This window comes from Leptodactylus fuscus, chromosome 8 (genome assembly GCF_031893055.1).
Source record: "Leptodactylus fuscus isolate aLepFus1 chromosome 8, aLepFus1.hap2, whole genome shotgun sequence".
Lineage (NCBI taxonomy): Eukaryota > Metazoa > Chordata > Amphibia > Anura > Leptodactylidae > Leptodactylus > Leptodactylus fuscus.
In genome coordinates, this window is record NC_134272.1 from 19957390 (window position 1) to 19981081 (window position 23692).

A 23692-nucleotide genomic window follows, 5' to 3' on the forward strand; every position below is an offset into this window, starting at 1 on the left:
CCATAGTATTTGATCGAATACCTACTCGATCGAATACTGGACCCCCTACCACCACCGCCACAAACTGGCGTCTACCGCTGTGACCAGGTGACTCTCCTACACATATGTGTCATACTATATATGGATCCCCTACTCCTTTCTGATTCTTCAGATTCCCCATCTTGTACCTCATTAAATTCTGGGTTCAATGTCTTCTTCTTCACCACCGTCTTGTGCTTGGATTTCTTCTCCACGTCTGGCTTCAGGTAACTGGAAAAATAAGGTGAAAATAAAGAAACAAGGATAAAAGGATGTCTCATACCCTGCTGGGAACATTTCCTTTAAGAATGACATTCCCAGTAACATCTTCTATAACGTTACCTGAAGTCCAGCTGGGGGCGACGCACGTCTTTGTTCCTTTTATCTTCATATCATCTCCATCCACCTGGACATGTTGGAGCCCCCAGAACTAAGACAACCCCCCCCCCCCCAATGCCTCCATCTTTCTGTGGTCTTCTTTCTCTGCTTTTGGGGAGATTAGGATTACTTCCACCTCTCTTCCCACAGCTAAAAATAAGACTCTTCTCCCCAGGGGCTGAATTTTCACCTGCACATGGCTGCACAGTGCTCATGTATGTAGTACTGTCCTGAGAACATGGCCTGCCTCTGCCGAATACCAGGAGAAGGAGGACCATGACCAGCAAGGACACAATTGGATTACATGAGCTATTCACTAACACAAGTGGCCTGTCAGAGCTTTATGGTGGTATTATATAGGCTATAGATGACAGTGCTGGGTACTATGTGGTGGTATTATATAAGCTGCATATGACGGTTCTGGGCGCTATATGGTAGTATTATATAGGCTGGATATGGTGGTGTGGGTCACTATATTGTGGTATTATTTAGGCTACATATGAGCGTGCTGAGCACTGTATGGTGTTATTATATATGATAGTACTGGGCGCTATATTATGGTATTACATGCACTGTATGTATTATCTTAGCACTATTTGGTGATATTACTGAGGCTGCATATGACAGTGCTGGGTACTATATAGTGGTATCATATAGTGCTATAGCGTGGACTATATTTGCCTATATTATCTTTACACATGTGGATACATTATTAATTGGATACTTCATATTACTGAGTTATATGGTGGTATTGTATAGGTTGTATATGGCAGTATTACCTTGGCACTGTATAGAGGAATGGTGGTAATATACATATGTTATATTATGGTGGCCCTTTAAGAGGGATGTGTTTGAATACTGCATATTAGTAGGGCACTATATGCTGGTATTATAAAGAGTATATACGGTTGGCATCATTTGATACTTGGCACGATATGGTGGTTTGATGGAAATATTATTATCATTACTATGTAGTGGTATTTTATAGGCTTCAGTTAATGGTACTATCATGTCACTATATTATGGGAGCTCTTCAAGGCGATATTATTTAGATACTGCATATTAATTTATACATTATATGGTGTTATTACATAGACTGGCAGTTTTAACGTCACACTATATGGTGGTATGATGGGACTATCTATGCTCTTTATGAGGATATTGTTTGGAGGCGGCATAATAGATGGGCACTATCTTGTGGTATTATAAAGACTATTTAGAATTATGATGATATTTTGTGGGATCTTTAAGGGAATATTATTTGGATACTGCATATTAGCGGAGCACTGCATGGTTATAGATGTTGTATATGGCAGTGCTAGCTTGGAACCATTATGACCTTTCACCATCTGCTCTTTGTATCCTTTAGTTGGTTCTGCTCTCCAGATTTTGGCACGGTTCGAATTTTTTCATCCAATATGCTAACTAGGCGCTGTACTGTGTCAGGTGGGCGGTGTCAGACTATCTGCCCCAGCCCAGGACTGCCCACTTCATTAGCATATTGATTGCTGAAACTAACACCACAGATGTCTCAGGAATAGCCAAGGATAGAGAAAAAGCCAGAATCCGTGGAGGGGCGGCTATGAAAGGATGCAAAGAGGTGAAAGTGGTGCCCTTTAAGAAAATATTAATTGGATACTATGTGTTGGTTGGGCTTTATATTATGGTATTATATAGACTATATGTCAGTATTATTAGCGCAGCATATGGACTTGTTATGATACATAACTGAGCAGGATGACGCTAGGTTCACACTAGTGTTCGGGCGAATCCACCCGAAATTCTGCTCAAAATGGCAGAGAGAAAAGGGATTTTCTCTGCCGATTTCAGTAAAAATTGGCGTAAACTGGACGCACCCCATTATAGTCTATGGGGTCCGCAAATTTCTGCGAGTAACTGCTTTTTTTTCCTTCCTTCAGGTCCCCAAGCATACCCGAAAGATGGAAACCGAGCGCTAGTGTGAACCTAGCCTTAAGTACACAACTCAGTAGACAGTAAACACAGGATAGGATTAGATACACAGCTCAGACAATATCACACCGGATAGGATTAGATACACAACTCTGCAGACAGTACTTGTAGGATCAGATACACATCTCAGACAATATCACACCGGATAGGATTAGATACACATCTCAGACAATATCACACCGGATAGGATTAGATACACATCTCAGACAATATCACACCGGATAGGATTAGATACACAGCTCAGACAATATCACACCGGATAGGATTAGATACACATCTCAGACAATATCACACCGGATAGGATTAGATACACATCTCAGACAATATCACACCGGATAGGATTAGATACACATCTCAGACAATATCACATCGGATAGGATTAGATACACATCTCAGACAATATCACACCGGATAGGATTAGATACACATCTCAGACAATATCACACCGGATAGGATTAGATACACATCTCAGACAATATCACACCGGAGAGGATTAGATACACAGCTCTGCAGACAGTACATGTAGGATTAGATATGTATCCCCCTTCCTCTATGCTCCCCTCACTCCCCATTAGTTTTCTCTCCGCAGTCTTCGCTCACAGCTATAATTATGGCAGTAAAAAGACGGCTGCGATCTAGTGAGAGGTCCAGGGGGAGAGCGGGCCGCACGCTACATTGGATCCGCAGTCATTCTTGGCTGGTGGGATTACTCACAGGTGCCGGGGAAATCTGAAGTCTACAATTAAATCCATGAGTGGATGAGATGAGTCACGACGCTCTCGTAAACCGAGCCGCAGCGTCAGCCTTATATGGCAGAGACCAGGAGCGCTAATAATATACAGCCATGGGGCGTGATAAGAGAGAGAACCACCGGGCCATTGATACAAAGGCTTCGCAAAGTCATCCGGCAGCGACCTGTGGGTCTCACCGGGGGTCTGTATGTAGGAATGGAATAAGTCATCTACACTGCGCCCCTGTCCTGCTGGGCGACATGGCCACTCATGACATTTCACGCCTAACTACTGTATCTCTTCAGAATGTATCAATACTGGTAAAGTGTATCCGACCTAAAGAAGGGGGCACCGTGACCTGACACCCCACAATGTCTGTACCAGACATTACAGCAACCATACTATTCAATCAAGGCTTAGGGAGTGTTCACACTATCATTGTTAATGTCTGTTATTAGCGTCTGTCTGAAAATGTGAACAACAGACAATTACAGATCTGTCAAAAATCTTTGTCCGTTTTCACCAAATCCATCACAGGTCCGTCATTTTGGCGGAGATAATAACGCGGGTGCAGGACTTTTGGCTTCTTTCAAAATAACGGACTTATGGCGGATGTGAACTGTCCGTTATCTGTAACATTAATGTCAATGGCTAACGGACACCTGGCGGAGGCAACGGACGGTCCTCAGTTATACTGCCAGATATTTCTGCCTGTTTTTTTCTGTGCATGATAAGAAAGCAGAGAAAAAAAAAATCGTACTGTATAATAACGGACATTAACGGACGCTACGATGTTAATGTGTCCATTTTTTAATCTAATCCATTTATTTTTTTAACCAACCCTATCATAACGGACTTCCAACAGTAGTTTGAATACCCCCTTATCCAATAATTCTCACTACTGGGGGTTTGTTACAATGTACTGAGTCTGGACTATCCTGTGTGAAGAAAACAGCCTGGGCTGCAGACTGATACATTGTAACAAACTATCAGCACAGCCTGGAGAGAGATATGTACAGCACCGCTGATTGTGTAGCTTAGTGCAGTGAAAATGTATCAGACTTCTGTACAAATCCTCAGCTGTGAGAGGTTTTAGGTCTATGTAGCTTCTAGAAAACAATGGAGAGGTGGTCACTCATACACAGTCACTGGGTGACTCAATCTATCTATCTATCTATCTATCTATCTATCTATCTATCTATCTATCTATCTATCTATTTATTATCTATCTCTCTTTTTATGTCTATATCATATCAATCTATCGTCTCTCTATCTCTATTTGTCTTCTATCTATCTCTTATCTATCTTTCATATTTATCTATTTATTTATGTATCTGTCTCATATCTATTATCTCTCTTCTTTCTTTCTCTTTCTTTCTTTTCTTCTTTCTCATATCTATTATCTATCTCTTGATTTATTGGCTATCTCATACTGACCTATTTATCTATCTCATAACCATTTTCTATCTATTTCGTATCTATCATCTATCTATCTATCTATCTATCTATCTATCTATCTCATATCTATATAGTTATGTTTGACTCAGACCTTTCCTTCACCCCTCATATTGAATCACTCGCACATTCATGTCACTTCCACCTCAAAAACATCTCTAGAATACACCCTTTCCTTACCAGAGATACACTAAAGACACTTATTGTCTCTCTGATTCATTCTCGCCTTGACTACTGTAACTCCGTACTAATCGGTCTTCCCCTCACTAAACTCTCCCCTCTACAATCTATTCTGAATGCAGCGGCCAGGCTCATCTATCAGGCTAGACGCTACAGCGATGCCTCCGGTCTGTGCCAGTCGCTACATTGTCTGCCTATTCATTATAGAATAAAATATAAAGTTATCCCCCTCCCCCACAAGGCTCTCCATAATGCCGCACCTCCATACATTTCCTCCCTCATCTCTGTCTACCGCCCAACCCGTGTCCTCCGTTCACTCAATGACCTAATACATCCTCTATTATAAGAACCTCCCCCGCTCGTATACAAGACTTCTCCCGAGCTGCACCACTTCTCTGGAATGCTCTACCCCGGACAATCAGATTAACTCCCAATTTCTACAGTTTCAAATGCAAACTAAAGACGCATCTTATCAGACAGGCCGATCACAATTTCTAACATAAACCCTTCCGTGCTGTAACTGGAATCCCCAAAATGTAACCTTCCTCTGTCCCCACTCCCATATTACCCCACATTGTATGATGTCATCTCATGCTAACTCTAAATTTCCAAGCTCCATCCACATGTTAAAGGACACGACTGGTGACGGCTTATAAAGTTTTAGATTTGTGTAATGACAGTCACCTCTATTACAAAAGTGTCTGACCTCTGTATAAGCAATACCGCCCCTGCTACCTCTTGTGTCACCCCCTCTGCCTCATAGATTGTAAGCTCTTGCGAGCATGGCCCTCAGTCCCATTGTGTGAAATGACTTTCTTTGTAATGTATCTTCCTGTCTGTATTTGAACCCTACAAATTGTACAGCGCTGCGGAATATTTTGGCGCTATATAAATATAATTTATTATTATTATTATCTATTTCATATTTATTTATCTATCTCTTATCTATCTATCTATCTATCTATCTATCTATCTATCTATCTATCTATGTCTCATTTCTATTATCTCTCTTCTTTCTTTCTTTCTTTCTTTCTTTCTTTCTTTCTTTCTTTCTTTCTTTTCTTCTTTCTTATATCTATTCTCTATCTCTTGATTTATTGGCGATCTCATACTCACCTATTTAACTATCTCATATCTATTATCTATCTATCTATCTCCTATCTATCTATCTATCTATCTATCTATCTATCTATCTATCTCCTATCTATCTATCTATCTATCTATCTATCTATCTATCTATCTATCATCTATCTATCTATCTATCTATTTCATATCTATCTATCTATCTATCTATCTATCTATCTATCTATCAATCAATCTATCTCCTATCTATCTATCTATCTATCTATCTATCTATCTATCTATCTATCTATCTTATTTCTTCCCTTCTTCCCTCTTATATATAAATGTGAATAAATTATCACGTCCTCGCTGTATTCAGCACCCTGTGTGTACACGTGATTAACAAGGTTCTAATGTGGATGCACTAAAATAAGTGAACCCAGGCCACCATGACTGAGCTGCCATCTGCTAATCTGCCTGAAATAATAGTGCTTAATATAGGTGCTACATAGTGACATTGCCAGGACTGCAGCAGCCCAGTTCACGCCTCAGCCATGCATACCATTAGCCTTTCATGCAGAAACACACAGCGCTGGAGGCTCAGATGGGATCGTAGCCTGATAGCGTGAGCGGCGTTCCACCAGGGAGCCGCCAAATGCAAGAGTGACTGAGGGATACAAGATTACTCCACTAAAATAAAGAATTCCACCATTACTCATTCTCTCTGCAGCCTCGTACAGTTTTGATCAGTGACTCAAGACATCCTCCAGGTCCGCCTAAGCTCTTGATCACTCTCTATTTATGATCTCATCGCTGTTACAGTCAGCACATGACCATCCTATCATTTGTAACCACAACGCACAGTTGCCTGCTCATGAGTAGAATATCAGGACTGTAGTGAAGACTGACACACAAGATGGCGGAGTGAAAATGAAAATGAGTGCTCTTTATATGCCAATCAGGGCTGGTGGAAAGCTTGGTCACAACTAGTCAGCCATTTTCATCAATTACAATGTAAATGTGATTTTTGAGGTCCTACTATGTAATAGTACTGGACATATTGGAGGAAGAGCATATAATCAAACCAAAAAGGACTAAAATCAATGAAGAAGTCTTGGCCGAGAGTAGAAACTAAAGGCAAGGACAAAACTGAAGAAGAGGTCAAAGGAAAGGCCAGCTTCAAGATCCAAGAGGAAAAGTGTAAGACTGGCTTCATAATTGGAAATGTGGAAGAAACTCTATTATGTCATGAACTAGTATCACAAAGATGGATTTCAAAGGAATTAAACTAAAATGTGAAAAAACATCTTAGTAGGACCACAATCTGGAAGAAAAATATCTGGAGTCCAGGAGGCAACAATTAAGTAAGAAGTGAAGACCCAGGAATAAAACAAGTATTCGTAAAGATCTGTCAACATCTAAGATCAGAGAAGACAACAGTCAACACTGAATCATAACCTAACTGCAGCCATACGTTAGAGTAGGTTACTGGCTGAAGAACCACTGAGCCAATGACTGCCCATGCATAATAGTTCCAAGATGCCATCATACCCAAGCTAATCTGTGCTGGTCATTAAAATGGCCATACTTGACACTGGGTGAAGGATGGACAATCTTTCTGGGAATGATCTTTCATGGAAGGGTTTTGGTAGAATCTCAAACCCAAAAAACAGAATCTCCAAGCCAAAAATCTGAACCTCCAACCCAAAACCCAAAATCTCAAATCCAAGAAACAGAATCTCCAAACCAAAGAACAGAATCTCCAAGCCAAAAATCTGAATATTCAACCCAAGAACCAGAATTTGCAAGCTGAAAATCCAAATTTCTATCCCAAGAACCAGAATCTTCAAGCCAAATATCTGAATATTCATCCCAAGAGCCAAAATTCGTAATCTTCAACCCAGGAGCCAGAATCTCCAACCTAAAAAACAGAATCTGATGCTCCTCTAAAAAAATCTGTATCCCAAGAACTAGAATCTGCTTCAACCCAAAAAACTACATTTCCAATCCAAGAACCATAATCTCGAACCTAACAACCATAATCTCCAAGTCAAAAATCAGAATCTCCAACCCAAGAACCAGAATCTCCAAGCCAAAAAATCAGAATCTTCAAACCAAGAACTGGAATCTCCAAGCCAAAAATCAGAATCTTCAACCAAAGAACCAGAATCTACAACCTAAGAAAAAAACCCTTGAAAAATCTCTAACCCAAGAACCAGAATCTCCTCCAATCCACAATGCAGAATTTACAATTGAAGAACCATAATCTTAAACCCAACAATCATAATCTCAAGCCAAAATTCAAAATCTCGAACTCAAGAACCTGAATCTGCAACCAAAGAACCAGAATCTGACACCACCTGAAAAATCTGTAACCCAAGAACCAGAATCTTCAAGCCATATATCTGAATATTCATCCCAAGAGCCAAAATTCGTAATCTTCAACCCAGAAGCCAGAATCTCCAACCTAAAAAACAGAATCTGATGCTCCTCTAAAAAAAAAAATCTGTATCCCAAGAACTAGAATCTGCTTCAACGAAAAAGACAAAATTTCCAATCCAAGAACCATAATCTCGAACCCAACAGCCATAATCTCCAAGTCAAAAATCAGAATCTCCAACCCAAGAACCAAAATCTCCAAGCCAAAAGATTAGAATCTTCAATCCAAGAACTGGAATCTCCAAGCCAAAAATCAGAATCTTCAACCAAAGAACCAGAATCTACAACCTAAGAAAAAAACCCTTGAAAAATCTCTAACCCAAGAACCAGAATCTCCTCCAATCCAAAATGCTGAATTTACAATCGAAGAACCATAATCTCAAACCCAACAATCATAATCTCAAGCCAAAAATCAGAATCTCCAACCCAAGAACCTGAACCTTCAATCCAAGAACCAGAATCTGACACCACCTGAAAAATCTCTAACCCAAAACCAGAATCTCCTCCAACCCAAAATACTGAATTTCCAATCCAAGAACCAAAATCTCCAACCCAAGAATCAGAATCTTCAACCAAAAAAATCAGAATCTCCAACCTAAGCTGCCTGTAGATGTATCACTACATGACTTGTCGCCATATTTTTCTCCAAGTATGGTTCTGTCAGTCATGGAATATTTTTCTGTGTCCACATCCATGGTCTAAGAACTATGAGGATAAACCTTACTAAGAATCAGCAATGTCAGCCAGATGCATGGTGGGGACACCTCTATTGATCTTATTGTTCCCAAGGCTTCCCCACTGGTGATGAGGGTCATGTCTGGAAGATATAACAATTTTCCATGTCTACTTACGTTTTGACATAAGGGTCTGAAAATCCATTGACGTCCATAGCAGCAAGGTGAGCGCAACGCACGATGCCCACGACGAGCCCCCCACGTTCAGTGCTGTATGTGAGAGAAAGAAGGATTCTCCCTCGTTCCTCCAGTTCCCATTCTTGACACCGCTCCAGCTGGGGGCCAAAGAAGATGAACACATAATAGTTTATTCTATACAGCAATTTTGTTCCAAATTCAATTTCCAAATTTATGAGATTATTTCATGGATACTATTGAAAGTAGAAAGGGGTTGAAGAAGATGAAAAAAACATGACTACCTTCTTCCAAAAACAGTGCCACACCTGTCTCCAGGTTGTGCAGGGTATTGCATCTCATTGGCTTCACTGGAGCTGAGCTGCCATACAAGACACAAGCCATGGATAGAAAGCAGCCATGTTTTCTAATCCTGGACACCCACTTTAAAGTTTGGCTCTTAGATAGAATATTCCCAGTGTTGCATTATGGGTTGGCTGACGGCACAGTGAGACACATATATAACAGTGTGTAAGTTCAGGGACATCCACAGAAGCTGTCATTGTGTATCTCTGTTCTCCGCACTGATTCTATTCCCAGCCCCCGCAGGTGCTAAAAGAAAAAAGTGTATTGAAAGCAGAAGAAAGAGATGTGGGGGAGACAGGCAGAGGCTATGGGGTGGGGGTGGGGTTAGGTTATAATGAAAAGCTAGCTTATAGAAGAGAAGAGACAGGTAGGAAAAAAGGAGACTATAGAGAAGGAGGAGAGGAGAACTATGGGGGAGGGGTGTGAGCTGTGCTATCTGATATACTGGCACATCAGTGGTGTTATCTATAATACTCATACATCAGTGGGTAAAATGTGTGTGTGTGGGGGGGTGCTAACAGAATATTTGGGTGGAGGTGAGGGTGTTACCTATAATACATTATAAAACATATATACCTATAATACATTATATACAATATAAGAGAGTGTCCCCACCAGGATTATTGTGCTAACTATAATATAGGGCAGTGGTTGGAATATGATGGAGTAGTCACCGATCATGGATCTCACCTCTTTTAGGTAACAAGAAATTCCCCGAAGAGCTGCGGACATTGACGAAGGGGAGGCCAACTACAAAACCGAGACAGGAAGGAAAGACAGGGTTACAAAACACATATAATATAATAATAGGCTTAATTCAACATGTCATCATGCAGCACTGCAGGTGCTGATCTTATGTTTCCTCAAATAGGAGCTGCCACCCTGCTGGTGCTGATCTTATATATCCAGTTATATATAGATACCTACCTGGCTGCTGCTGATCCTATATATCTGCTAATAGAAACTGGTCAACATGCAAGTAATGATCCTATACAGCAGGGGTAGGGAACGTACGGCTCTCCAGCTGTTGCAAAACTACAACTCCCAGCATGCATACTTGCTCTGCTGTTCTTGGAACTCCCATGGAAGTGAATGGAGCATAATGGGAGTTGTAGTTTCACAGCAGCTGGAGAGCCGAAGGTTCCCTACCCCTGCTATACAGTATATCCTCTGGTAGGAGCTGTCCAACCTGTTGGTGCTGATCCTATATAGCCTATAATAGGAGCTGTCCATAACGTAGTGCTGATCCTATATTGCCTCTGGTAGGAGCTATCCACTCTGCTGGTGCTGATCCTATATATTCCCTAATAGAAGCTTTCCTCCCTGCTGGTGCTGATCCTATATATGCCCTAATAGAAGCTGTCCACTCTACTGGTGCTGATCCTATATATTCCCTAATAGAAGCTGTCCACCCTGCTGGTGCTGATCCTATATATTCCCTAATAGAAGCTTTCCTCCCTGCTGGTGCTGATCCTATATCTTCCCTAATAGGAGCTCTCCACCCTGCTGGTGCTGATCCTATATAGTCCCTAATAGGAGCTGTCCACCCTGCAGGTGCTGATCTTATATTTTCCCGAATAGAAGCTCTCCACCCTGCTGCTGATCCTTTATATCGTTTAATAGGACTATTTGGGACAGGTGCATATCTCCCTCCTGTGCTCTGATATGATTTCTTCTCCTTCTGTCATGTGTGATTACTCTGAATGGACTGAACTAATACACAGAACATGAAGTGCTGAACACTGGCGGTTACGATGAGATACATGCTGCCACCGGCCAGAATCCTTAAAGTGGTTGTCCCATCATGGACATATCCCCTATGCACAGGACAGTGAATAAGTGTCTGGTCACTGGGTCCCCCAATGATCAGGAGGACAGGGGACCAAAAGTCCCCCTAAGGCCTCCTTGTGTTAGTCCTGTGACTCCCTACAGCGCAGTAATGTCCCCATAGCAGTGATGTCTCTTTGTGCTTTCTTACAGGGATTTGCCGCTCCAGGCACAGGTTGAAATGTTTTCTCTCTCCAGGCTTCAGCCGGCGCAGTGGGACTCGGGTCTCTCCAATAAACTCATTATGGCTCAGTTTGTCTTCATCACATACAGAGATCCTGAAGAAAACCATATCTGGTAAGGATTTTATAGGAAATATACAGTTCCTGAAATACTAAAGTATACTGGCAATGTAGTACTGCCATATACATTCCCATTAATACTACCATAGAGTGCTGGAATCATTTAGCCTTTTAAATACAATATAATACTGCCATAAAGTTCTAATACTGCCATACACAGCTCTACCATATAGTATTGAAATGATACAGCCATATACAATGCCGGTGTATAGTGCTGAGTTATTATTGACATATAAAGTACTGATATTACCACTGTACAGTATATTATTGCAATAATATAGCCATATACATCACACATAGTACCTCCATACAGTGATGTGATAATAAGACATACATTCCTCACAATACTGCCATACATATATGCTGGGGTAATACTGATATATACATATCCCACATAATATCACAGTATAGGGCTGTGATAATATTGCCATACACATATTAGCACCACATAGTGTCAAAACAATATATCTATATGGATACTACATAATACTGTCACATAGTATCAGGTTAATACTGCCTTACGCAGCCCTTACCGTAGGTATATAGTGTTGAAATAAAAGAGGTATATACGTCCCAGACAATACTGAAATAATACAGCCTTACACATTCCCCATACTACTATGAGGGAACATTGCTGTGCCATAATATAGAGTTGAAATAACACAGCCATATAAATTCTATATAAAACTTGCTGAAATAATACTGTTATATACAGCCCTCATAATGTTATTGTATAGTGTTGAAATAATAGAGCCATATAGATTCAACACCATACAGTGTTGAGATAATACAGTCACATACAGCCCCATTAATGCCACCATACAGGGCCAAGATAATACAGCCATACATTACACACCCCACATAATATCACCACATGGTGCTGAAATAATCTGCCATGTACAGTCCTCATAATTACGGTATATCCGATATATATAACACATAACACTGCTATATACAGCCAACACAGTGGTTTAGTCTAGTCCTGGAGTCCTCCATGTATCCTCCATGTTAGTCATGGTATCATCCAGTTATGTTACCAGACTGAGCCATCTACCAGCCAGTGTCCACCGCATGCCAGTATGCTGCTGTAAAGCCTAAGAAACATGTAGTGGTATAGCTGACGGTCTTATGTCCTGCCAACCCTTGTGCCGCTCACCTCAGGATCTTTTTGGCCATGTCTTCAGGGGTGATGCCGCAGTAGGTGAGATTCTCGTTCCATGTGGGGTTCAGCGTGTTCCTAACAATTCGCGTCTTCAGTTTGTTTGCCTGACAAAAAAGTGAATTACTTGTAATGTATATTATAGGGGGTTGGGGGTCGGAGGGGGTGGCAATGGGCACAATACTGAAAGGAATACAATATAAGCTTTATTGGGGGAGGCCACCCTGCAATCTACAGTATGCGCTATCTTGATTGGCTGTTGTCCATAGCAATCAGACTGTCAGGCAGGCCTTTGGTGCTGCCAGCAGAGGAGGGCAGACGTTGCCAGTGACAGCCGCTCCATGCCCCCTGCCATCTCAGCCAGCACCATTCATCAGATTTGTGGGTTAATCTCCTATTCCGCCGTTTCTTGGTCAGTCGCACTCTGGTTTTTCCTTGTTGTTCGGACATATTTTGCCATTTTTTACCTTTTTTCCTCCCTATGTTTTACGTCCAGACCTTACTAATCGGATCATGCGTTATAAGATTAGCATCGATCCAGGTCCGACTAGTGGAGCTCAGAATCCGATTGCTGGATGCAGGTTATTAGATCAGCATAAATGAGGCCTTAATAGGCGATCCCAGAGAGACTCATTAATCCAGGCCCAGACTGTGCGGTGGCAGCAGCTTGGAGGGGTCAGAGCGTGGCATTACCCTGTCAGTGGTGCCCGCCGGTGATTACTACTGAGCCAGTGTGGAATAAAGGATTAGAAGTACAAGGAAGGGGGCACAGAGCGGGCACATATGGCAAGGGTGGGCAGGGGCACTGCAAAGAGAGGACATGACATGGGATTAATATCATGGGATTAATATTATTTTAAACAGGCCACTGACCAAAAAACTCATCCTGGCAGTGACAACCTAGATAACCTGGGCAGTGCCAACCTACATAACCCAGGCAGTGTCAAGCTACATAACCAGGGCAGTGCCAACCTACATAACCGGGCAGTGCCAACCTACATAACCCGGGCAGTGTCAAGCTACATAACCGGGCAGTGCCAACCTACATAACCCGGGCAGTGCCAATTTATATAACCTGGGCAGTGCCAACCTACATAACCAGGCAGTGCCAACCTACATAACCAGGGCAGTGCCAACCTACATAACCGGGCAGTGCCAACCTACATAACCCGGGCAGTGCCAATTTATATAACCTGGGCAGTGCCAACCTACATAACCAGGACAGTGCCAATTTATATAACCCAGTCAGCATCAATCCATATCACCTGGGCATTGCCACTTTACTTCACCTAGGCAGGGTAAATCTAAAGACATAGGCAGTGCAGACCTATATCCATGGGCAGTATCTAGATGCATAATATGAGAATAATAATTTTCATCCTGCATCACCTAGGCAGTGCCAATTTATATCCCTGGGCAATGGTAAACTACATAACCAGGGCAGTGCCAATATACATGACCTAGAAATCAGTTCATATTCCTGGTCAGTGCCAACCTATATCTGTAGACAGTGACAATCTACACCTCTGGGCATTGCCAGCGTATGCCACCGAGTCCACCTAGACAACCCAGGCAGGGCCACATCTACATCCTGAGCAGTACAATATATGGGCAGCGCCAATTTAAATACCTGGTTCATATCAACTTACATCACCTGGTCATTGTCAATCTACAGTCTTGGGCAGTGTCAACCTCCATCACAAAAACATTGCCAACCTACATCACCCAAGCAGTGCCAGCCTACATATTCCAGGCAGTGCCAGTCTACACCATCCGACAGTGCCAATCCACAGTACATGCTGTATTCTACTATCTCTAGTCACAGGCAGCAGGTTCTGGAGGATGGTGAAGGCCGTACCTTGCAGGCGCCCGGCAGGAGATGGATTTTTACGTAGGGGTCAGCGAGGCCATTGAAGTCCATCGGTTTCAGTCCCTATAAAGGAGAAGAGAAAAGGTCAGGAAGGTGAAAAACATTATCTTCTTGACTGATGTTGAGTTATATTAGGCTTATACTCCAGTTACATCCAAAGCTGCACTGACAAATCTGCTGATTTACTGAGATCCTTGCGGCAACAAGTCCTCTTAACTCACTGCTGCCCTCTGTGGGTTTGGTACTGGCACGATTTGTGGTCTACTGCACTGCATTTGAGGTATGTGCAGCTTTGGTTGTGTCTAGAGTAGAGATTATTATGGTTCGGTATTTGTACCTGCTGGGTTACAGACCTTATCTCTATATTATTATATATTTATTAAACACATCTACGTTCTGACCACATGGTGATCCCCGACCCTGGCGCGGCCTGGCATAGAGCCACCGGATCTGTATCAGTAACAGGCTTAGTGGATTTCATGTGTCCGCAGGGGATTATGGGTAATACCTGCTGAGGGTTTATGTGCTTTATGTTTTCGGAGCAGTCTGAAGAAGCGGGGATTATAGAGATGTCAGAAGAATCTGACTCCCCCGAAGCCCGACACTCATCACCCACCCAGTGCCAGCCTCTGACAACTGACCACAGCAAACCTGTCTGCTTATGATGGCATTAAGCGTTTAGGGGTGCTGCTGTCACTAGAGCTGTGGATGCAGCTTTGGATGTGATTGGAGTATAAGATGTGATCTCAGATAAGTAAAAGGATTTTACATGAGCTGTCTCTATGAGCCACCCTCCGGTGATGGAAGGGTTAATCATTTACATTACATTTCTACCGGATTAAATGATTAAATAAAAATGCGCCAAAAAACAGAAATGAGTCATCCGAGACAGCGAGCAACAAACCGGGAGACAGCGATCGACAACCCAGGGACACAGCAAGCGACAACTCAGGAGACATGAAGAGACAACCTCGGTGATAGCAAGTAACAACCAGCGACAGCGAGCAAGAACCCGAGAGACAGCGAGCGACAACCCGGAATACAGCAAGTGACAACTCAAGAGACATCAAGCGACAACCAGCGGGAAACAACAAGTGACAACCTGTGAGACAATACAGCCTGACAACAGCCAAAGCAAGCAACACAACCAGAGACCAGAGCACACATCTCCAAGATAGTGATGATGATGATGGTGGTGATGATGGTGGTGATGTGATGATGATGGTGGTGGTGATGATGATGGTGATATTGATGATGATGGTGGTGGTGATGATGATGGTGATAGTGATGATGATAAAGTGATGATGGTGGTGATGTGATGATGATGGTGATGATGATGGTGGTGATGATGATGATGATGTGATGATGATGATGATGGTGATGATGATGGTGGTGATGATGATGTGGTGATGTGATGGTGGTGATGTGGTGATGATAATGATGATGTGATGATAATGATGATGTGATGATGATGATGTGGTGATGATGATGGTGGTGATGATGGTGGTGATGTGATGATGATGATGGTGGTGATGTGATGATGATGATGATGATAAAGTGATGATGGTGGTGATGTGATGATGATGGTGATGATGATGGTGGTGATGATGATGATGATGTGATGATGATGGTGATGTGATGATGATGGTGATGATGATGGTGGTGATGATGATGTGGTGATGTGATGATAATGATGATGTGATGATAATGATGATGTGATGATGATGATGTGGTGATGGTGGTGGTGATGATGATGGTGATAGTGATGATGGTGGTGATGATGATGTGGTGATGATGATGGTGGTGATGATGGTAGTGATGTGATGATGATGGTGGTGATGATGGTGGTGATGTGATGATGATGGTGATAGTGATGATGAAGATGATGGTTGTGATGATGCTACAGTCCATGAGATCCGCAGCCCGGGGCAGACATAGCTCCACCAGATCCTGCCAAGAACAAGTCCTTATCCCCAGAGCCCAGACCGCTGCTGCTGGCACTGGACAGCGCTAATCCTGTGCGGCTGACTGCTCAGGAACATCCTGTCTGATGTGTACTGAGCCCAAAGCTAAAAATGTGGAATCTACCCCAGATCTACACACCAGAGAAGACGTCAGGGCACGCTGGGAGTAGTGGTGTCACAAATGCAGTAGGGCTATAGGATGGAGACCACAGCAAGGGAGTCACTAGACCCTCACCTCTGACCCCTGTCTGAGAACCCTCACCTGTGACTCCTATCTGGGTGTGGGGGGGTACAAGGGGGGTTAAATCATCATCATCATCTGTGGGCCCCTCATTTTACAGTGCTGGAGCTCAGGACATCCCCTACGGCACCTGTACCTAACTCAAATGACACCTGACCCCCAGGTGGTCATGGCAGGTGGGTCTTGGGTACAGATTTTGCACTGGTGCCCGGGAGCTCCGCTCTGGCGTCTCGCTGTGTTTATCTCTATAAATTGGATTGTGCAGTTTATAGGCCGGATTATTATTGATCTTGTAACTGCGGTCACTGCCGCCCGGATAAATCACCCTGTCAGGTCATTACCCAAAATAAAGGGGCGATCAATATCCCGGGCCACAGAGCAGACACATTACTGTTATTACAGGAGGTCACAGAGGAGGGAGAGGGGCTGTCCTATGTCATATACAGCAGCATGGAATGAGTATCTCCTCCAGACCGAGAGCAGCGCCCCCCAGAGGAAAGTCAGAGAATAATTATACAGCATACACTGTATCTAATCCTATCATGTGTGATAATGTCCATAGCCACTGTATCTAATCCCATACTGTGTGGTACTGTCTGCTCAGGTGTGTATCTAATCCTATCATAGTTGATACGGTCTGCTGAGCTGTGTATCTAATCCTATCATGAGTGATACTGTCTGCTGAGCTGTGTATCTAATCCCATCATGAGTGATACTGAATGCTGAGCTGTGTATCTAATCCTAATATGTGTGATACTGTTTTCTGAGCTGTGTATCTAATCCTATCATGTGTGATACTGTCTACTGAGCTGTGTATCTAATCCCATCATGTGTGATACTGTCTGCTGAGCTGTGTATCTAATCCTAATATGTGTGATACTGTTTTCTGAGCTGTGTATCTAATCCTATCATGTGTGATACTGTCTGCTGAGCTGTGTATCTAATCCTATCATGTGTGATACTGTCTGCGGGCTGTGTATCTAATCCTGTCATGTGTGATACTGTCTGCTGAGCTGTGTATCTAATCCTATCATGTGTGATACTGTCTGCGGGCTGTGTATATAATCCTATCATGTGTCATACTGTCTGCTGAGCTGTGTATCTAATCCTATCATGTGTGATACTGTCTGCTGAGCTGTGTATCTAATCCTAATATGTGTGATACTGTATACTGAGCTGTGTATCTAATCTGATCATGTGTGATACTGTCTGCTGAGCTGTGTATCTAATCCTATCATGTGTGATACTGTCTGCGGGCTGTGTATCTAATCCTGTCATGTGTGATACTGTCTGCTGAGCTGTGTATCTAATCCTATCATGTGTGATACTGTCTGCGGGCTGTGTATCTAATCCTGTCATGTGTGATACTGTCTGCTGAGCTGTGTATCTAATCCTATCATGTGTGATACTGTCTGCTGAGCTGTGTATCTAATTCTATCATGTGTGATACTGTCTGCTGAGCTGTGTATCTAATCCTATCATGTGTGATACTGTCTGCTGAGCTGTGTATCTAATCCCATCATGTGTGATACTGTCTGCTGAGCTGTGTATCTAATCCCATCTTGTGTGATACTATCTGCTGAGCTGTGTATCTAATGCTATCATGTGTGATACTGTCCACTGAGCTTTGTATCTAATCCTATCATGTGTGATAATGTCTGCTGAGCTGTGTATCTAATCCCCTCATGTGTGATACTGTCTGCTGTGCTGTGTATCTAATCCCATCATGTATACCGTATTTTCCGGACTATAAGGCGCACATAAAAACCTACGATTTCCTCAGAAATCGTAAGTGCGGCTTATAGTCCGGTGCGCCTTATATATGGATGGAAGCGGCGGCAAAGTCTGCGTGCCGCTTCCATACATACATAAAAGGCACCGTAAGGGTGCATTCACACTACCGAACGCCGGCGTGTATCACAGCCGTACACGCCGGCGTTACAGCAGGGCTGCCGGACACTTCCTATTCATTTCTATGGGAGCCGGCATGCGAGCGCTCCCCATAGAAATGAATGGAAAAAAGCAGTCCATTCATTTCTATGGGGAGCGCTGGCATGCCGGCTCCCATAGAAATGAATGGGAAGTGTCCGGCAGCCCTGCTGTCACGCCGGCCTGAAACAGAACGTGAAACTTACCGAGCGGTGCAGGGCGGGCAGGCGGGTGGGCATTCAGGCCTCCTCTTCCTCCGATGTCCTGACCACTTCCTCCGGCGCTCGCGATCTGATAATGGCCTGGGCGCATGCGCAATATCATAATGCTTCTACTACGGCTACTGCGCATGCGCCCAGGCCATTATCAGTTAGCGAGCGGCGGAGGAGGAGGACGGAACATCGGAGGAAGAGGAGGCCTGAATGCCCGCCCACCCTGCACCGCTCGGTAAGTTTCACATTCTGTTTCAGGCTTTTATTTTAAAACGGGGGGGGGGGGTAGTTTAATCTAACTTTTACGGTTGGGCTCTATCAGCATGATTTTGCTGATAGAGCCCCTCCTCGCCTGCCGAGCGCTTCCAATAGAAGCGGCTGGCACGCGGGGGGCACGCGGCTTTCAATAACATATAATGCGCACCGGACTGCGGCTTATAGTCCAGTGCGCCTTATATATGAACCGAGACGGACTATAAGGCGCTCATGGGCAATGCGGCTTATAGTCCAGTGCGCCTTATAGTCCGTAAAATACGGTAATACTGTCTGCTGAGCTTCTGTATTGGATCGTATATGGATTACCTCTGCGGGTCCAGGCCTTGCTATCCCACTGGCTAGGGATGGGGCTGAGTCACATCTTTTAGTCGGCACCATGCGGTATGCATACCATGTTGTCATAGTCCGGGGTCTATACAATATGGTGATACAACTTTCATATGTGCCATAGACAGTGAATACTATTATGTACTTGATGACATTATCCTGTTTGAAGGGTCTCAGGCAAGTTGGGTGTCTTATAAATTAACTCTTTCACGTCCTAGACCCCCTTACTCTAGTCCTGTATCCGATACCATTTGTTGCTCATGTGTGATCCAGTCTCAGATCACCACATCCCTCATGATGAATCGTTTTGCTGTGGCCGTACGCTGCCATGTTACCCGCCATATAATTGTTGGCGCCGGGCAGCCACGTGTTTACCTCAGCCGTCCCTCCATGTTAGCTATAATAGGATTATCTAGATGTATTACACGCCGCACCGCAGTCGGTTCCTTGACAGATGTCAGCAGACGAGACCTCACCGTCGTCTTATTAGAAGGGACTGTCTCATTACAACGCCACCCCCTCCCTCTGTCATGGCGGTCTGCTCACCTTCGCTCTCAGAATGTCGCACTGTAGGATACATTTCTCTTGATCATAAAATAACTCGAACTCCAGCGTCCCCAGCGAGGCTGAAATGACAAGAAGGTAAAATGTCAGAGAGAAGACACTGCCCCTCCCCCGTGACAACCCCACATTGCCCACCGCGCTATATCGGTGCTGGTACTATGGTTGACATGAATTGACCACTGAGGGCGCTATTCTATCCCATCATTGCAGATATTTTCCATGCATGTCCCTTTAAGAACCAGAATCCGATACCTATCAGAACACTGGGCGGATTGTCTCAATTATCGTCAACCCAATGGATGGCGGATCATCTCATCTACCTAATGGGGGGCAGATCCTCCAATTTACCTAAAGGGGGATTATCCCATCTACCCAATGGTGGTAATGAGTTATCCTATCTACCTAATGGGGGATCCGATCATCTCACCTACCTTATAGGTAGATTAAAATTTATATTGCAGAAAAGGCTATATCTAATCTACAATAGGAGAGCGCCCCCCACTGGTCAGGTCACCACTTTAGGATATTTATATCAAAGGTGTTCATCTGATCACTATTATGTTGAGTATCACTGTACATTATGTCCTCTACTCCTGTCACACCCAAAGCTGCGATGAAAACATAATTATAATTACATGCATTTTAATCCAGTCACACCCAGAGCTGCACCGATACTTCTAGTATTATTTTATGTCCTCTACTGGGGTCATATCTAGAGCTGCATTGATAATTTCGCTATTTTACTCCAGTCACATACAGAGCTGTACTGTAATAGTATATTCTCTATTCCAGTCACATCTAGAGCTGCATCAACTCTGCTATTATATGATGTATTACTCCAATCACATACAAAGCTGTGCTGATAATTTTACATTCACTATTTCAGCTGTCTTGATATTATTGTATCGGTCTATTGTTTCTGTTCTGTATTACAGTCACATCTAGAGCTGCACTGATAACATTTTTATTATTTCTTGCCTTTTACTCCAGTCACATCCAGAGCTGCATTGATATAGCTGCAATGATGTTACTGTTTTCTTTACATATCTTTTACTACAGCTACACCTAGAGCTGCACCGATACTTCTGCTATTAGTATGTCTTTTGCTACAGTCACACCCAGAGCCAAGATAGATAACATAGATAACATAGCTGTTATTAAGAATTCTTCTTTACTCAACAGAATGCTGAGTGCAGCTTTGGCTGTGACTAGAGCAGAGGACAACATATGACACAGTACAAGATGAATACGTGCACTGATCTTATTAATCTTCCCTATTTGCTCTGCTGTATGTCATTCACTATTCATGGTGTCTCGCCTGGTGCTGTCAGGTGGCGGTTCAGGTTCGCCATGACCGTAACATCTCCATGAAGATCGTCTGGAGAGATAAACCATTAGTCTACAAGTAGCTGTCAGTAAATGGGAACATCCTTGTATCCAGGAACTGAAAATCCTTCCTGACCTTGTTGCAGCTCAGGGTTTGTTACAATGTGTCCGTTATTGACAAGGAATTCAGATTGAGGCTCTATTCACATCTGTGTTCGGGTTTCCGTTTGATTGGAAACCTATACGCATTAAAAAGCAGTTACTTAAGGAAACCCGCAGACCCCATAGACTATAATGGGGTCCGTGTGGATTCCACTCAGTTTCCGCATGAAACATGCGGAGAGAAAAGTGCTGCTTGCAGGCAGTGGCGTAACTAGGAATGGCGGGGCCCCGTGGCGAACTTTTGATTGTACTGAACTTTTCAGACTCCAGAATATAATAATCAGAGACCCAGGGGAGGATACAAACATAAAAAACACTGTTACTTACCTCTCCTGGGCTCCAGTACACTCCCCGCTGATGTCGGCCATCTACAATCATGAACCAGACGTTACTTGAGCCAGGGCTTGTGTAAGGACGCAAGACTGGCCCACGTGACATCTGGGACATCACCCAAGTAGGCCTGAAGCCTGCCGGAGTGTAGGAGAGGTAAGTAGCACTGTTTATTATGCTCCCTCACCTCCCCAGGCGTCTGAAAAGACCCTCCAAGTATAATGATAGTGTTTGTGGGTTTGCAGGCCCAATCCCGTACCGATCCTGACTCCTGCTCACAGCCACTTCCGCAGAAGCCAGGATTGATAAGTAAATAAGCACATTAATGGCCTAGAAAAAAAAGAATTAAAATCTGCAGTGCCTCCGGGCCCCCTAATGTGCCGGACCATGTGGCAGCCGCCTCCGCTGCTACCCTGATAGTTACATCCCTGTTTTCAGGACTTTTCTCTTCGGATATTTCATATGGGCACCAAGCGGAAACCACACGGACCCCATTAGAGTCTATGGGGTCTGCAGGTTTCCTAGGTAACCACTTTTTTGTGTTAATAGGTTTCCAATCTGAGGGTCCCCAAGCAGACTTCCCGAACGCAAACCCAAATGCAGTTGTCAACCGGGCCTAATCTAGACTGGATACGATTGTAACAAACCCTCAGCTGTGAGAAGTATTGGGGCACCTGGATATGGGAATATTCTCATTTATTAGCATGACATGCAAAGTCTTCTGCGACACCATAAAATGATGAGGTCTCTGTCTCCAGTTACAGTAGGAAGAGCAGCTCTGGAGCACAAACTGCTGCTCTAACGTGAGATCCTGATCAGATTGTGCGGGAACATTCAGGTTCTTCTCTCCCACCAGTTAACCCCTTATAGGACGATTTATGTTCTCGCTGTGCTGCGGGGGTGGGGATGGGGTGCTGGGAGGCAGAGGGGTCATGTGTAATATCTTGAGGTCACAGTGATCTGGCTCATGATATGGAGATCATTCTTTGTGTGTACATGAATGTAATATCCTAGAGCCCCCCCACCCAATATGACTGTGGTGGTGGTAGGGGGAATCATGTGATGACTGCGCAGCACCGCAATTCACACAATATATCTGATTACAGATTCTTATCAAAAGGAAGGAGGAGGAGAGGCAGAAGGGGGAAAGAGACAGTCTACACATGGGGGTCCTCTAGTTTAAAGGGGCAGTAACCTCAAACTGTGGAGCTTATAATAGTACTACAGTGTTATATGAGGAGAGGCTGGTGGCAACTGTCAGTATTCCCAGGGGCGTAACTACCGTGGTAGCAGCAGTAGCAGCTGCCACAGGGCCCGGGCCATTAGGGGTCCGGTGACAGCCGCTACCGCTGCGTTTTTTTTTTTTTTTAAGTCCGTTACGGGCCCTATTCACTTGCCGATCCTGGCTGGGCCGGGATCGGCAAGTGACACCGCGGGGCCCACAGAGGCTATCATTATACTCGGGGTCTTTGCAGACCCCCGAGTATAATGATCGGCGGACAGGAGAGGTAAGCTAACATAAAAAACAGTGTTACTTACCTCTCCACGATCCTGCCAGGCCTCCGTCATTTGTGTCTGACGTCTCTGACGTCACATGACCCAGGCCAGCTTCCCGGGTCATGTGACGTCTGACGTCATTAAAGCTGGACAAGAGCGGCAGCCGGCAGGAACAGGTAAGCAACTGTCTCTGTTCTTTTAATGGTTTTAATCCCCCGGGTCTCCGATTATTATACTCTGGGGTCTTTTCAGACCCCA

General features: G+C 43.8%; 1 protein-coding gene across 2 annotated transcripts in view; it reads right to left on the reverse strand.

Moving 5' to 3' along the window:
- DOC2A (double C2 domain alpha) overlaps positions 1-23692 on the reverse strand; it is a 30324-nt gene that overhangs the window by 1716 nt on the left and 4916 nt on the right. For both annotated transcript variants that reach the window (XM_075285577.1, XM_075285578.1), the window contains exons 3-9: positions 20102-20181; positions 14595-14669; positions 12734-12843; positions 11427-11553; positions 10139-10198; positions 9086-9243; positions 168-249 (exon numbers count right to left, since the gene is read on the reverse strand). In XM_075285577.1, the coding sequence (XP_075141678.1) occupies positions 168-249; positions 9086-9243; positions 10139-10198; positions 11427-11553; positions 12734-12843; positions 14595-14669; positions 20102-20181 (692 nt within the window). The remainder of the gene's footprint in view (positions 1-167; positions 250-9085; positions 9244-10138; positions 10199-11426; positions 11554-12733; positions 12844-14594; positions 14670-20101; positions 20182-23692) is intronic.